The sequence below is a fragment of the Myripristis murdjan genome, chromosome 9 (assembly GCF_902150065.1).
Source record: "Myripristis murdjan chromosome 9, fMyrMur1.1, whole genome shotgun sequence".
Classification (NCBI taxonomy): Eukaryota; Metazoa; Chordata; class Actinopteri; order Holocentriformes; family Holocentridae; genus Myripristis; species Myripristis murdjan.
Window position 1 is genome coordinate 2,616,845 of NC_043988.1, and position 16,950 is coordinate 2,633,794.

Consider the following 16,950-nt stretch of genomic DNA (forward strand, 5'->3'; position numbering starts at 1 on the left):
AGAGATTGCACAGACAAATCTTATAAATGCCAAAAAATTAGGCAGACTGTCCCTCCCCAAATCCAGGTACTAGTAAGGGTCTGCCAGTCTTAGAACCATACAATACTGGTTACAGTGAAACACACTGAACACCCCTCCTTTCTGGCTGGGAATAGAATCCAGGTCCTCTAAACCAGTATCACTTGCAGCTCTAGCTCACTCTCCTATTTCATACCCTACTTCTGCATACACAAACAACATAATAGTCACGACTATATTTTCAGAATTTTCACCTTCTGCCCCACTGACAGCATACCATGCCTTCCCCCACATCATTGCCTGATGGCGCTTTTAAAATATGTTCCAATCTTGGCATCCAAACATTCCAGGACCTCTACGTTGATAATACTTTTGCCTCCTTCTGGCAGTTACCTGAGAAATATGGTCTTCCTAGACATCACTACTTTATATATTTACAAGTTCAAAGTTTTATTATCCTCCGCTGGATAGCTTTCTTACAACTATCCCTAAGTTGAAAGGCACGTTGTCCCATCATTATGATGAGATACACTCACAACAAAAAAGTTCTGAGAAGATAAGACATGTTGTGGGAGGTTCAAAAAAAAAAAAAAAAAATCAGTGGGGCTCATTCTGTAGACTGGTTGACGGGTTCAGTTTCCCTGCTATTCTTTATATAAGGGCTACCCCAACTTTCTGAACTAGTTATTACACTATCAACTGAAGCATAGAATAGAATGTAAGCTTATGTGCTTATTTCTCACTTTACTTGTGTGATGTGTGGGACAGTATCTATATGATGTATTTTTTTTTTTTTTAAATGTATTATCCTATTTGTTTATATATACAGTATATGTATATACAGGGTGTGGGGTGTTGTGTGTGTAATTGTACATACACAACAACCCCTTTTTTTCCTATGTTTGAAAATTTAATAAGAAGAATCTTTAAAAAAAAAAAAATAGAATTTAGGTCATTTGTTTCATCTGCCAAACGTGAATTGTAAGAATTTTTAGGAGTTTTCAGAGGTAATTCATTTTTGTTTTTTGTTTTTTCTGTCTAGACTCACCATTTTATAATGCATCAGACTGGGTCAAATCCAATCTACTGAAAAGATATCAATTTCTCTATGTACTTTATTCATCAACTAGTTGGTTAATATATCACTAGCTGATGCAGAAGCAGACATGGCAGGCTGAGAGAAAAAAGTAAATGACACAGTCAACACAGTCACAAATTACAAAACAGCTCCTGGGATGCACTGAACCCCACAGAATGATGACGTGTGACAGTGTGAGAGGATCTGAGGGGGGATTTAGTCCTCCTTTAATCTTGTCAGACAGAGACCAAAGCATTTGACTTGATGCAGCTGGTGGGATTTTTATTGGATGCTGATAGAGAAACTGTCCACTGATCATCAGCAAACCAGCCACACAAACAAGCAGTCAGCCAGGTGACTTAAGGTCAGCATGGAGAGGAGCTAAATACCAGAGGAATTCCCAATGTAAATTCCTTACTGTCTATGTGACAGCATTACAGGGTGGTTGGACAACATTAAAGCTTAATGCCTGGTAGCTTCTTAAATTTCAATTAAATTTAAATATTAAGTCTTAAATCTTTTTGCAATTTTTGGTAATTTTCTTGTAGTTTTTAACTTTTTTTGTTGCTAATTTTCTTGTAATTTTTATTCTTGTACATTTTATCAAATGCAGCATGTGGCTCAGGTTGTCTGCTGCTGGTGCCCTGCTGCCGCAGTGAACGTTGAGGGAATGCAATTAATCTAACATCACTGGTCATGGTTAATCCGAAATGCAACATTTTGAATACACTGCAGGTGACCAATAACATGAACAGACCATTACAGTGGGGGGAAAAAAACACAACAACAAAAAAAAATTCTAATGAAGATAAAATGATGCACTTTATGATTTTCTGTGATAACAAAAGCATATTAGTTCACATTGTTGACATGACCAATGAAATTCCATTTTGGTATCAGATTCATTTGTAGATTTTTTTTTTTCCCACATAGTATTTAAGCCTATGGAGGGGAGTCAAGATGATCAAGGATATCATCCCTATGTGATTTAAGGATTATAATGTCTTTTTCAGCTCTGCTGAGCTTCTAGAAATTTTGGAGTATTCACAATAAAGGTCTTTGGGTGTCATCAGCATAGTTATGGAAATCATAGCTGACTTCTGAAATATCCAAACTGAGACAAAAAGAGAGGGTGCCAAGAATGGAGCCATCTGCGGTGCCATTCAAAATGTGGTTGAACTGATGTATAGTTTGGAGGACTAGGAGTCAACACCATGAACCTGATGAACACTCATGCATATTCAGTCTCTCTCAATTCCACACACACACACACACACACACAGACACACACACACAAGGCCACTTAATGTGAACTCACCCTCTGCAGAGTGACTGTGTACTGCTCCCAGACCATCTCCTCCATCCCTGAGCTCTGTGGGGAACAGGACACAAGAGGGTTAGAGAACACTGTGTGATCCAGCACTAACAGTTCAACGCTGGCTAAATATGACACTAAACAGTACGCTCCATTCAAACAGATGCAGAAATATTACATGATATGTTTGAGTCTTAAAAATGGATAAGATGTTGGAGAGCACCATTCATATAATCTACAAAATACAAGGTCTTGGCAATATGGACAAAATCACATATAACAGTATCTTTTACACAAGATCAATACTATGACAACATCGTTGGGATGACTATTAGTGTTTCCATAATGTGTTTACACAGAGGAGATTTTTTGATAAACAGTCATTAGTAATACTGTGTGGATATAATCATCATGCAGGTAGAGGCAAATAACAGAAGAGCTACAACAGTCTAATGAGTTCAGAAAACTGCATCCCTTTACTGTAATGCCACCTCTGCCAAGATAGCTAGTCTTATGTCATGGTATCAGTATAATACTGATAGATTGCCTAATATTGTATCATATTTCCAATATTTTCAACATATTTCATGCTAAATGGCTACACTAGGAATGTATGCTACATCCAATTCAAAGATGAGAATCAGAAATTCCCAGCTGGTTATGACAACAACTTCACTCAGTTCCAGGAAAAAATATGGATGCCTGCACAATTTTCTACAATACTGTTCGCCATGGAACAGCCAATGATATGTCAATAATATTTGGTAATGTAAGCTGGCTAATTAGAATAAAATGTTAATGAATGGAGTTGCAAAATGTATTTATTTACTCTTTTTTTTTTTTTTTTTTTCAATTTGTGATTTTTGTGAAAAAGGCACAGTGCAATTAAATGCCCAGTGGCCACTGCACACGGGGTATGAAGGCAGGCTTGTGGTAATTTGTGCCCTAAGATGAATATGGCATCAGCGGATGAGTCCACTGGTCCAAAGGTGAGAATGAGTGAATAGAATACATGTACACTGAATATACAATGTTCTGAATTAATTTTTTTTCCATCCTGAGAGATTTACGTCGAAGTGAAACAAACAAGCCTAATCCATAAAAAGGGGTTCGTGATTTCAGAAATGTGCAGTTGTGTCACTTTGTGGGTGCTGGTGGGCACAAACTGCAGTCATCCATGGCACCAAAATTGCCGTGCACCCTAAAAATATCAGCAACACACCCACTAGTGCTCTTCTCCTCCCATCTTGGTTCACAGTGTGTTACTAAAATACCAAACAAGCACAGGTGAGGAGAAACCACCACTGTGCCTCATGGAAATCTCACAATGTAGGCAACTGTATGACAAATATGACGATAGATAACAGTGTTTTGGCTCCTAATGTATTTCTAGAATTCCCGGCTTTCTGACATCTCTGCAACACAATATTATTATCGGTTAATTTTTTTTATTAGAAAAATGTATTGGCAACTGACAGATTATAGAATGACAGAGTCAGACATTCCCAACCATCTGCCTAAAGACATGCCTCAACATTATCATATACATACTGTATGCATTTATATACACAGAACTACACACAGGCCAGGTCTGAGTGCACTGGAAACATCCAGATCAGTGGGGGCTGAGGAAGACTGACCCTGGTTTACACACAAACACACAAACACACACACACACACACACACACACACATGCACACACACTGGACTGAAATGAGGCCTTGTGTGGGCGTGGGAACTGACCTGTGTGAAAGAATGAGCAGCATCATGTCGATACAAGCTTGTCAGCAGCCCTGCGTGGTTTTCTGTCTGTCTTAGTGCCTGCTAGCTGCTCTGGTTGGTGTGTGATTTTAATTGGACAACTGCCAGCGGACATCTGCCCTTAGCTGACCATGAGGATTAACAATTAGTGGACATGGGGTTTGTGTGAGTGTGTGTGTGTGTGTGTGTGTGTATGTGTGAGAGAGAGTGTGTGTGCACTTTTGTTTTTGAACGGGATGTGTGTACGCGAAACATTTCACCCCTTTCCAGCTCAGCGCGCTCACACACACACACACACACACACACACACACACACACACACACCAAATGACTGTGATGTGCAAGCTGAGCCCTGATGACACTGACAGGCAGGCAGTTCTGCTCAACTTCAGCTGCTTCTACAAAGAGCAGAGTGAGCGAGAAGAACAAGGGAGAGCAGAAAACAAAGAGGGAAGGATGAAAAAAGGAGGGCAGTGAAAAAGCACGGTCCAGGCCTTGGTTATCAGGAAAAATCCCCTCCTCTTACAGTGTTAGAGCTCATCGATTTGGGATGCTGAGTGTATTCCAGCAGTTACTCTGTGATTCACTACTTCAGGTTGTGATTTCATATGTTTCCCAGAATGCCTTTTGACAAGCCCCAGAACAGGGGTGTGACCTTGTTGCTTTCAATCAAAGATGGGTGTAAATATGGCTAGCTAGCAGACTGTGTCTAGGATTGCCCCACACCCTCTATTCAAACCATAACCTGTCTTGTAGCTGCAATGCATTCTGGTCTGATGGTTCTATTATGAGGTTATTGTGTAAGTCAGAATTGATATCTCAGCCTCTTCTATGAATTATCCCTGTAGGACTGTGGACTGCCGAGCAGCTGATGTTTTAACTCCCTCAAAACATTCCTACTATCAAACTCCATTGCAGCTACACTTGAAATATCTCAGTAGTGTCACAATAAATGCATTTCAATGAACCCTTTTGATTGTGCATGTGCCATGTGAATTAAAAAGTGCTTGACAGAAAACGGCAACAGTTTACACGCCTGATTGAGGTGGACCAGCCTTTTATTCAATAAAAAGAAAAGCGATATTTTGTGATGGAAATGCATTTCCACAATATAAACAGGACACACACAATTGAACTGTAATCCTGTAATAGGATGAAATCCTATGGCTGGTTGCTCTTTGACCTCTGACTTCAGACAGAGGGAGCTGTGTCGACAGGTACATGTGGACAGAGGAAGAAATGAAGACAAACAGCTAAAATCAAACAAAGAAACAGCCATATATTGAGAAGATGTTGCTTGATTTTGTCCATGTTTGCAAAACTAGACACAACCATGTAGCTAGCATCTAGATTTTCTCTGAAATTCAGCTTGATTTGTCCACAGGGTAGCCTGAATGCCCTGAACCGCTTTTCTCACTCAAAAAGACAAACACGTTATTTCTAATGCAGACGTCCCACTGGGCCTGCAGGTGGCACAAGAGGGAAGGTCAGCAAAAAGGACAGGTTTCGTCCTCTTGCCAGCATTAACATTGTCACCAAATGTCACAATGATCTACCAAATAGATTTGGTTATATGGCCCTCTGGTCTAACTGCTGATTGAAATGTACTAATGAAGCAGCCATGCAAGTAAAGGCTGACTGAGGTTTGCTGAAGACCCCCGCCACACAAAAATGTTTTTTCTTATGCTTATGTCCCCTAAAATGGGTGACCTTGACTATACTGACTTGTATCTGCACAAGGTTTGTCACTAGAGAGGAGAGAGGTTTTAACACTCCTCTGCTTCCCTAACATTGGTGATTCAGACAGGCCAGCTAGATTTGGTACTTCAAAACTCCAACAGCCAATCACGTCAACTGGAGCAGGATGGTGCTTTCCATATCATTAGCACCACCTCCGCCTGTCGCTTGACTGGATTATCAGCCAGATCAAAACTCTATTCAACGATTATTATCAATTACATTAAAGCACTTTCACTGTTTTTGTTGTCTTACTTTGTCTGCTAGTGTTTCTTCCTTTGGATGATGACTGGCATTGCATGTCATTTCTCCACTGCATGCCTGTCTGACCAGGACAGGTCTCCTCTCTCTGTGGTCATTCAAGATTTTTTCCAGGATTATCCTGTTACACCAGGGTCTTTTGGGTTTTTTTTTTCTGGGCTCCTATGAGGATTAAATCAGGGGGTGTCATCCTGTCTTGTTTGTTATAAACCTGTGGGCATGTAAAGCCTTTGGACGCTGTAAACAATAAACTTGTACTTGAGTGTCACTTAGGGACTTCCTGGTTCTGTGTACACAGAGCTGTCCCACACAAGTGTTTTATTTATAAAAAAAAAAAAAAAGAAAAAGAAAAAGAAAAAGAAAAAGAAAAAGAAAAAAGAAAAAAATCAACAACACCATTACGAAATGGCTGCTTCACATGATAACCAAATACAAGTTACGAACGTGTGCGAGCAGGCAAGGGGGCAGGCAGGGACTATTTGCATATTCACAGCCCCACGCATACTTAATTAGTGCAAGCTATAGAGTTGTATCTAAGCCTTTTTAAGACATGAAGGGATGTTTTTTCATGGAATAAAACTAAATATGTAATACTAAAGAACAGAGATGAATTTTTTGGGGTTTAATCAACGGTTGGAGAGGGACTTTAACACCTCCCAGATAATAGTGGACGAGCCCAGCATCGGGAGCACAAAGACAGCTAATCCTCTGCAGCTAAACTGGATTTCTATCTAACCCGGCTAAGGCCTTCTTCTTCCCTCTCACACACACACACACACACACTTGCACTATTAGTCTCTGTGCCTTAGCACTCAGACATGCAACTAAACCACTAAACAGCTTGTTTAGTCTGTAGTAACACATCCGTCAGCTTATTTTCTTAGACTACTTTCAGGAAGAGGAGCTAACTTTACAACAGCACTGACTAGGTGTGTGAGGTCTTATGCACACTATGGTGGCCATCCCTACTTTGATGTGGCCCATGCATAGCCAATCATCACCATCATCATCATCATCGTCATTACATGGTGGGGTGCTTATATCAAAAGGTACACCTGTTGTAAAAATTTCAATTACTTAGTTTGGATTTTGACTATACAGCTTTAACTGGTAAAGCCTCATGATCTTATTTGTCCTATGAATGGAAATAATAGATGTTGCTATCACAGGACAAGGACAAGTTGCTCTTTTAGTGGATGTAGCTGATTGGTCAAGACCTGGATTGAAGCTCATCTCAGGAAATGTCGTTCCTCCTAACATCAGATGTGCTCTAGGTCTCACAGCAAAGCGGTGAGAACATCTTCATTTTACTCAGCAACCTGAGTGTTTTCATTATGTTTTACCAGCATCAGGAGGGGTTTAGTGCTTTAGTCTATGCATGTGATGGTTATTATATTTTCTAATTAGGCCAACAGGGGCACTGATGTGGAACCTGAGGTCTGCTTTATGCTATTTTTATTTGGAAGCTCTGTGATGAGAAGTGCACAACCGCACATGCAAGCTACTACATTAGCATCCTTGTGATTGGAGGACGAGCGATTATTTCTTTGAGGCAAAGGTACGGCTGGGGTGTGAATGCCACTGGCTTGGGCTGAAATTTCCGGCCTGCACAGGGCTATAGTGGCAATACACTGCAAAAACTCAAAATCTTACCAAGATTATTTGTCTTATTTCAAGTCAAAAATGTCTTATTCCTAGTCAAAATATCTCATTACACTTAAAATAAGACATGATCACCTCAGAAGTAACTTGTTTTTAGACAATTGTCTCTTGTTTCAAGTGAAAATTTGCTTGAAACAAGTGAAAATTTGCTTGTTTCATTGGCAAAATTTGTTTCTTGTTTCTAGCTAATTTTCACTTATTTCAAGTGAATTTTCACTTTTTCCACTGGCAAATTTTGCCAATGAAACAAGCAAATTTTCACTTGAAACAAGTGAAAATTGTCTAAAAACAATTTACTTCTGAGGTGATCATGTCTTATTTTAAGTGTAATGAGATATTTTGACTAGAAATAAGGCATTTTTGACTTGAAATAAGACAAATAATCTTGGTAAGATTTTGCGTTTTTGCAGTGTATAAACACTTGCTCTGCAATCAGACATCACTTTCTCATGTGCTTTCCAAATGCTGTCCATCTAAGAACAAGAATAAAGCCAAATATCCACTGCAAAGTTTATATGAGCATGCAGAGGCAGCATCAAGGCCACGCCATGGAAGCATGATGAACAGCCTGTGGCTCTGCTGCAACTACATAGCCAGTTTACCTCGCAGCAGTTGTGTTCTGTAGCTGACCCCAAGCCAGCTTCAAGCATGTATTGCTTTCTAGCAGGCAGGGCACTGAAGCAGTCAGTCTGCACATCCTAGAATCTAGCAGAGTGGCCTTCCAGGATTCCAGCTGCACTGCCCAGGACGGGATCATCTGTCAAGGTAGGATTCCATTTCTTTCACTGTTCTTTTTATTTACCGTAGGACATTTGAGGTAATTAGATTTGTTTTAATATGCACAGTGCCAAACAAACAAACTGGCTACTAATTCATATTCAATCCTTGGGTTCAGATAAATAAAAAAAATGGTGCTATCAAGGATCGACTGGGATAAAATATTAAAACTGACCTTGGAATTTTACCAATACCCATGCACTATAGAGGAGAATTCAATTTGTTTATATTTAACTTCTCTGACGTCTTTATCCATAATTTGTATACATGCACAGGTCAAAAGCATTTCCACGCTTGGCAGGAACAAGCAGCTCTGGTAAAAATACACTGGAAAAAAAGCATGGGATAGCAGAAACTGTTTGTGTCTCTGGTGACACGGCTGGGCACACCAGCAGCGCTCATTCACATGTCTGCGTGTCTGCTCCGACACACACGCCTTGCGTGCCGGATCCGTCCCATGTCTGATGTACACTGGCCTTAAGTGCAGCTAATGGCTGGATATTTTTGTTCTTTGGTTAATGGACTGTGTTCTAAAGAACCTTTGCCCATGTTTCGCTTATGAAACCATTCACCTTATGCACAGGGAGGCCATGTTTACATTAGAGTCAGGAATGGAGCACACAGCAAAGCAGGTGCAAAAGCCAGTAGCCACAACTGATCCTTGGCATAAATGACATGAAATATATATTCACTGATATTATCCTTCAATACTGTTGAGTGGTAAGTAGAGCTGGACAGGGTCCAAATAAAAGGCCACAACTGGACTGCAATAATGCTGTGGGTGTGAGTGTGTCAGTGTGTGTGCCTCATGCTATACTTGAAGCATTTCAGTTAGAGGAACTGACTGTCCCACAAGGACTGACCTAAAAACCCTTTACCCTTCTGAGGAACGCCATGCTGCTATAATTTAAGGATAGACAGGCAGGCAGCAAGGCACACACACACACACACACACACACACACACACACACACACAAGCCAAAGCAGTTTGGCAGGCTTACATGTGTGACAGTGTCAGCCACTTTAGACCACATCACAAAGACCACTGGGATGTAGTCTAAAGCGGTAATCACACACACACACCCACACACACACACACACACACACGGCTGGAGGTCATGGGACATAAAGTATTTATTATTTAAGCATCTTAGGTCTATAAAGTGCTCTTAACGACTGAATCCATCAGTGTACTTCCCAGCAGAGGCACTGTATTCACTTAATTCTCTATTATAAAATGAAAATTCTGTTAGTTTAATAATGTGCACACCATCACACATCACACCATTATAACTGCTTTTCAGCTAAAATTAAGTTCAATTAAATTTGTTTTAATCTCTCAGGAAAAATATGGATTCTATCGGTGCAAATCAGTGCTTTTGGTTGTTTACAGCAAAATTGACCTTACACTGTTGGGTGGTGTGGTTCCCTGGGTGTTCATGGTGGTGAAATCTCCTCATTAGCTGCTCTGTGCTGCCCTGGGCTGCTAATCCACAATACAGATTGTCTGTCTCTCCATTCACTTCCATGAATGGAGAGACAGCTCCCAAAATAACCCTTTTTGCACATAAACAGTTGTGAACAAAGTGGATTATGGCAATATAAAAAACAACAAGTCCCCGTACTGATTTTTGAGGAAATTAAAGGTCTCTTTTCTTGTTATTTTTCTGTTTGAATTGGGACGTAGATCTGGCAGGTACTGTCTGCAGGAAATTTCTGCACAGTAACCTTGCGCCAGGAAGAAACAACCTGGTGGTACTGTCACCAATAGCTGTAATTGCACAAAAATGTGTACAGAGACTTGTTGAATAGAGGGACACAAATCTAGTGCTGATTAGCAGACCAGAGGAGCACAAAGCAACTAACGAGGAGATTTCCCCACCATGTGAACACCCAGGTGACTATACAACCCAACATTCTAGTATTTGTCAGATTGTCCCCATGGTCAACTTACAACACAAACACCAAAACCATCTATATGTCCTCTTGTTATAATTATTATAAAGCTTGTGCATTGGTTTTAAAAAATAAAATGTCATTATGCTATGGAGACAAGTCACATTCCAACAGTCCCTACTAATTCAAAACAATACAATGACTTTTCACTTTTTCAACAATACTAGTAGGGGAGAGTGGGGTAATTTGTGCAAGTAGTGCCACCCCTGTTATCTAGAAAACCATAGAAGTTGGTCATGTGACCACACCATGACTCTATACAGTTAGCATGATGTTAGCTCAAAACAGCTGGGGGATGCATTTTTTTCAAAATGGTGGGCTTGGGGTAATTTGTGCCAAAGGGCCTGGGGTAAGTTGTGCCAGTGGCACAACATGTGGTTATATACTATATATTACTTTATTGTATTTTATTGTTATTGTACATTGTCTTCTTACCTTTGATCACTAAAACTATTCAGATTCAGATGAAGATGATTTGCAGGTGCTCATTTTGGAATTTTTATTTTGTTCTGGGTATGTGTTCATGTGGCGCTAGGCCTTGTTATAGAAAAGTGGCCTGTGATCTTGTTAAAATAATAAATAAATGTTAATTTTTTTTTGTTTTGTTTTTGTGTATTTGTTTTGCTTTTATATAGCATTATCATTTGTGAGATTAAAATGATCTGTTTTACTTCAATTATCAATGGCACAATTTACCCCAGTGTATTCTCTCTAATGGCACAATTTACCCCGCACTGGGGGCAAGTTGTGCCACAAAACCACTTTTTTTTCGAAAGCTATATTTCTCAAACAGTTTATATAAGATCCAAAGTGATTGTTCCCAGGGATGCACTACATCCTAAACTATATGTGCATATTTTAGTTGGAGGCATTACTGTAATCCCCTCGCTTTAAAGGCACTTTAAGTAAAAATTGGCACTATTTACCCCACTCTCCCCTATAATGTGTGCTTTAGTGTTAGCATGCAGCACCAGAGCCAAGGATCTGCCAGAAACATATGATTTAGCTGAGGAGGGCTGACAGCCAAGTTGAGTTACTGGACAATATCCCAAAAACTCAAACTATTACATGAAGACGAGGAGACAATATCTACTGATTGCCACTTCAAACTTTCTACTATGACAAATCTCTGCATGCGGGCACAGATGAATTTGGATCCATGAATGTAAGAAACCTTCCTGAAGCAAACATTCAAATGCCAGAGTAAGAAGGATGCTGCAAACTGCTACGAGCAGAAATCAGTAACTTGCAAGACAAGGTCGAACTTGCACACAGCACACAGCAAAGATGAAGGACAGGAGGATTTCTTGTTGGTAATGCTGATTTTTGAATTTGTGAAAGTCAGTTCATCTCAGAATAAAGTTATTCACGTGGTTGTTATACAGCAATTAACTTCCTGTTATCCATTATATTGTTCTTCTTATAATTACTCCACTCGAATTTCTGCATCAGCAAACCACTCTTGCAATACCATAGCAACCACCTATCAATACACTAGAAACCACCCACAATACTATGCAACCACCTAGGAACACCCTTGAAACCATCCAGAATACCATGGCAACTACCTAGCAATACAGTGTTCCCTCGTTTATAGCGGGAGTTACGTTCTAAAAATAACCCGCGATAGGCGAAATCCGCGAAGTAGTCAGCTTTATTTTTTACAATTATTCTAGATGTTTTCAGGCTGTAAAACCCCTCACTACACACTTTATACACTTTTCTCAGACAGGCATTAACATTTTCTCACTTTCCTCTCTTGTTTAAACTCTCAAAGTTCAAACCTTCGTAGAAAAATAAGTCCAGTATTATAGAATGAACGCATTCTGTACTGTACAGGAGACACGGCACGGAGGAGATTGATTGACAATGGTCTACAGTCCCTTAGCCAATCAGGACGCAGAACACAATGCGCTGTAATAAAAAATTTTAAAAAAGCATGCAAAATTGCACTAAAAAAAATCTGCGAAACTGCGAGGCCGTGAAGGTGAACCGTGTTATAGCGAGGGACAACTGTACTATCACAATCGTGCAGAACACCATAACACACACACTAGCAGGCATCCAAAACATCATAACAACCACCAAGCAACACCATAGCAACCACCTCGCAAAATCCTGGCAACCACCTAGAAAATCCCTAGCAACCTCATATTAAGGCGTAATTATCAACTTGCAATGAACAGGCAACATCACATGACCAGTGTTTTTGGGATAGCAATCACCTGCATGTTCCTCAGGAAATGCACCTATGTGGTTATTACTGCATTCAAGTGATTACATTACTCCTTCACACCAAACAGACACTGCCAGACACCATCTTCTCAGTAAAATCAAGGTTTACTGAAAATCAGTTTACTTTGGTCAATTAGCTTTTTTTGTTCAACCAGTGGAGCTGAAAAATGCATCTAAACACACAAACTCTTAGCACACCTATGCACACAGAGAGCATTAGTCAGGCTCTCAGTGCACGATGTCTGCTCGTCACTGTGATGCTCCTGCCAGTTACGCTACATTTCCACTCCATTCTCTTCCAGCTGAGCAGATGCAGCCTGCCATATTGTTAATTCACAAACTAATGTAGTCAGTGAGTCAAAAGAAAGGCTCCATGAGCAGCAACGCTCCAATACAGATGGACGGTATTGACTGAACACATCAATGAAATATTTAACAAGCTCCACAAAGCCAAATGTAGCATGTTCTTTTTAGTGCCGCATAGAATTCAATTTAAGACCACTTTCAAAATAAAGGGAAAAAAAGAGTCCAATCTTTACAGGGACAATTCACATATTTAGAAAAAAATTGATATTATTTCACCTTCTCCTTGCTGTTATGTGAGACAGCAGTACTGTACCGAACAGGAACGATACAGTGACAAAGCATGCAGCCAGCACTGCACCACTGTACCACTGTCAACATTCAGAAACGTCTGGTAACCACCACCGAGACATACATGGGGTTTGTTTTCTTTATAGAACACATGTTCACATGTTGGAGGTCAAAAATAACAACTTTCTCGAGAGCACTAAAAGACAGCAGGTAACAGGTAGCAGGTACGTTTCATGAAGCTTTCAGGCTCCTGCCAGCCACCGTAGTAACCGAGGACCAGCACAGACAGCTTGGACCACACAAGAAAATCTCTCTCTCTCTCTTTTTTTTTTTTTTTTTAAATGGATAATTTTTTGTGCAATTTTGAACTAAAAATTCTTGTACACAATCATCACACCCGGACTTTGTTTATTCAACAATGTGAGTGAATTAAGGCAGGTATTTATAAGACTGTTAGCTGGGGGGAAGTCCACCTCAATGGCAGGAGGCTAACAGTTAGCATGTAGAGCATCCAGCCAGTATCCAGCACTCAGTAACAATGAGAGGAAGAGAGCACCACTACTGTCCTACACAACAACTGGAGGAAGTGAAATAATATTATATTTTTTTCAAAACAGGCAAACTGTCTCTTTAAGTCATTACCTCTCTGAGCAACTGCCGTCTACCATTCATGTAGCCTATGCCTTTGGTATTAACTTACTCCCCACACTCTCTCAGACATGAACACACACAGACACACACACACACACACACAGTTCCCTCTGTGTTGACTGCTGTCTTCCCCTCACAGTTAAATGCCACCAACTGATGTAGAAGCGTTGAACATCACTGCCTGTCAGTGTCCTGTGTGGTTCAGTGCCTCTCTCCTCATGAGAAAAGCTAAAGACCTTTTAAATCAGACACAGACATAGAACTCACCAGTGGCGAGCAGACGTAGCATCGGCAGCCCGCGGCAAGCCCACTGACTCAACACCATTCATTAATAGTTCAGCTTGTTTGCTCACCAAAATACAACAGACGCTTCCCCAGCCCGGGAAAAGAGTGAGCTCGACTCAAGCAACTCTCTGCTGGATCCAAAAGCAGTTTGCTGCTTTTATCAACAAGAATATATTGTGTGGGGCAGTGATTATTTTTAGAGCTGAACTGACTTGAATTGAAGTGAATTTTCTCGTTGTTATGGCATTTTGTCAAGGAAGTGGGGTGAGAAAAACAGGAATGCAAATTTGTAGTTGTAAAACAGGAAACCAACATAACCTCATCTTTGACATGACTGAAAAATACTGTGCCAATTCAACCCTGAACTGGAGAGAGTTTTAAAAAAAAAAAAAAAAAAAAGTGTCTCCTCCAAGAATCACATGTACATGGTCATCCCTGCACGGGGTGAATACAGACTTCAGCAAATGCAAATTCAAGCTGAAACCCGAGCAAATTCACTAGATTTCTGTCAACACATGACACGAGCATAAGCACAAAATGACCGCAAAAAATGTAAAAAGAAGAGAAAAAAAATACAATCAACACCACAAAATTTAAGATTTCTTTTTAAAATTACACCCGTCCCCTCCACCTCCCAAAAAAAGATCAGGAAATTTAGAAAAAAAATAGTAACAAATTCCAAGAAAATGACCAGTATCACTGTAATAAACTACAAGAAAACAGCCAGAAATTTACCCCCAAACTGTAAATGTTTAGAGCGTGAGATTGACATTTGTAATGCTAATTTGCTTAACATTTTCAGAGCCACTAAAATAAGCTGCAATAGACTGACGGCACAATGAGGCAGATGTCTCACTACAAAAGAGCACTTTTACAAACTCTGACAGAATATTAAAAACTCAAACACAACATGGGATTACATTATAGACCCTTTAAGGCCTTGAACTTCAACAATTCAGTTCCAAACCCATGAAATCTAAGGAGCAGGCAGCCCACTCCACCTCACTCTCTATCTACCCATCCATCCACACATCCATCCATCCTTGCATGTCCCACCAATCTGAGGAGACAGGAGTTCCCGGCAGGTGCGTAGAGGACCACCAGGCTGCCTTTCAGATGTTCAGTGTCCAGCCCCCTCAGCTGGATCCTGGCCCCCCGACAGTCGCCTTCCCTGCAGCCGTCTGAGCCCCCCACCATGGCCACCTCAGCCTGCCTGCACCGGTGCCATCTGGGGTAGCCCGTGCAGCAACTGGTCGGCAGCCACTCCAGACTCATGGCGGGCAGAGGCCGTTTGTCAGCGCGCGTCTAAGCGGAGTGGCCATGGCTTCATCGTGCCCTGTCAAACCCACAGCCCCCGGCTAGCAGACCCCCCCCCAACCCGCTTCAGCCCGGCATGCTTCGCTTCGGGCACGGCACAGCGGAGGACGGCGACAGAATCGAGTCGACTTTCCATGAGAGTGAGCGCTTAACCTTCCAGCCTTGGACTCCTACCTCCAATCTGGATAAGCCTGTGCAGCGGCGGATTAGCCTAGCCCGGGGAGGGAGGAGAGACTAAAAATAACAGCGAACTCACAGTGCCTCCTCCTCCTCCTCCACCACCACCTCCTCCCGCTGCTGCTGCCGCTGCGCCCGTCCCGCGGAGAGTCCTGAGCGCTCGCACCGCGCTCCTCCACCTCCTGCGCAAGCCAGATGACATGGCCAGGTACGAACGGGATCCACAGGTTCGGAGGGAGAGAGAGGTGAAGAGCTGCCCGACAGACCACCCCCTCCCCTCCTCCCCTCCTCACGCTGTCTGTCGCCGTGCACACACACACACTATCTCCCGCTGCTTTTTCCTCTTTCTTCCTCGCTCGCGCTCTCTTTCTCTCTCTCTCTCTCTCTCTGGCTCTCTAACACACACACACATGCGTACGCTCTTCTATACTTGTAAGGTCCTTCGATTGATTATATTCAATCCCTCACATGCCTAATCTTAACCCGTCCTCAGCCTAAACTAACATGGACACTTACATGAATCCTGTTCTTAAGCCTGTCTCCTCACTCGGGAGTGTAAAACTCAAAGTGATGCTCACAAGGAGACATGTATGAGATCACACTCAAGGCTGCATCCATTCCCTCCAGTTTTCCACTTGGCTCTACTCTTATGCAACTCTCATACAACGGTGCCCTACATTCACACACACACACACACACACACACACACAATACCAGCAATTGCACCAACAGACAAATGTCAATATCAAACACATGCACACTGTCACTCCTGTGCTGCTGAAGTTATTCTCTTTGACATCAGCGTTCAGGAGGAACAGTGAGCCCTAGTCGCTGTTTCAGTCCCCCTGTGTTCCTGAGCCACTCTGCCTGGATGGTCTCATCACTGCTGGAGTCAATTACAAACCAACAGTAGCAGCTGGACAATTTGGGTACTACTGAATATATTAATTGCAAATAATGCCACCCTGTAACCCCGATTAAAGCTACTGCAGTGATTTTTTTTATTGTGTGTGTGTGCGCGCGCGTGTGTGTGTGTGTGTGTGGTAATTTCTTGGTAATTTCATGTTCATTTTACTTGTAATTAAATTTGTAACACACACACACACACACACACACACACACACAG

At 41.4% G+C, this 16,950-nt stretch overlaps 1 protein-coding gene across 3 annotated transcripts in view; it reads right to left on the bottom strand.

The window, feature by feature from the left end:
- LOC115365766 (tight junction protein ZO-2-like) overlaps positions 1–16,950 on the bottom strand; it is a 117,793-nt gene that overhangs the window by 58,848 nt on the left and 41,995 nt on the right. For 2 of the 3 annotated variants that reach the window (XM_030060919.1, XM_030060917.1), the window contains exons 1-2: positions 15,387–15,814; positions 2,415–2,468 (exon numbers count right to left, since the gene is read on the bottom strand). In XM_030060919.1, coding sequence (XP_029916779.1) covers positions 2,415–2,468; positions 15,387–15,605 — 273 coding nt within the window. In that variant the 5' untranslated portion in view covers positions 15,606–15,814. Of the gene's footprint in view, positions 1–2,414; positions 2,469–15,386; positions 15,815–16,950 lie in introns of those variants that run through there. The other variant, XM_030060920.1, reaches the window with a different exon arrangement.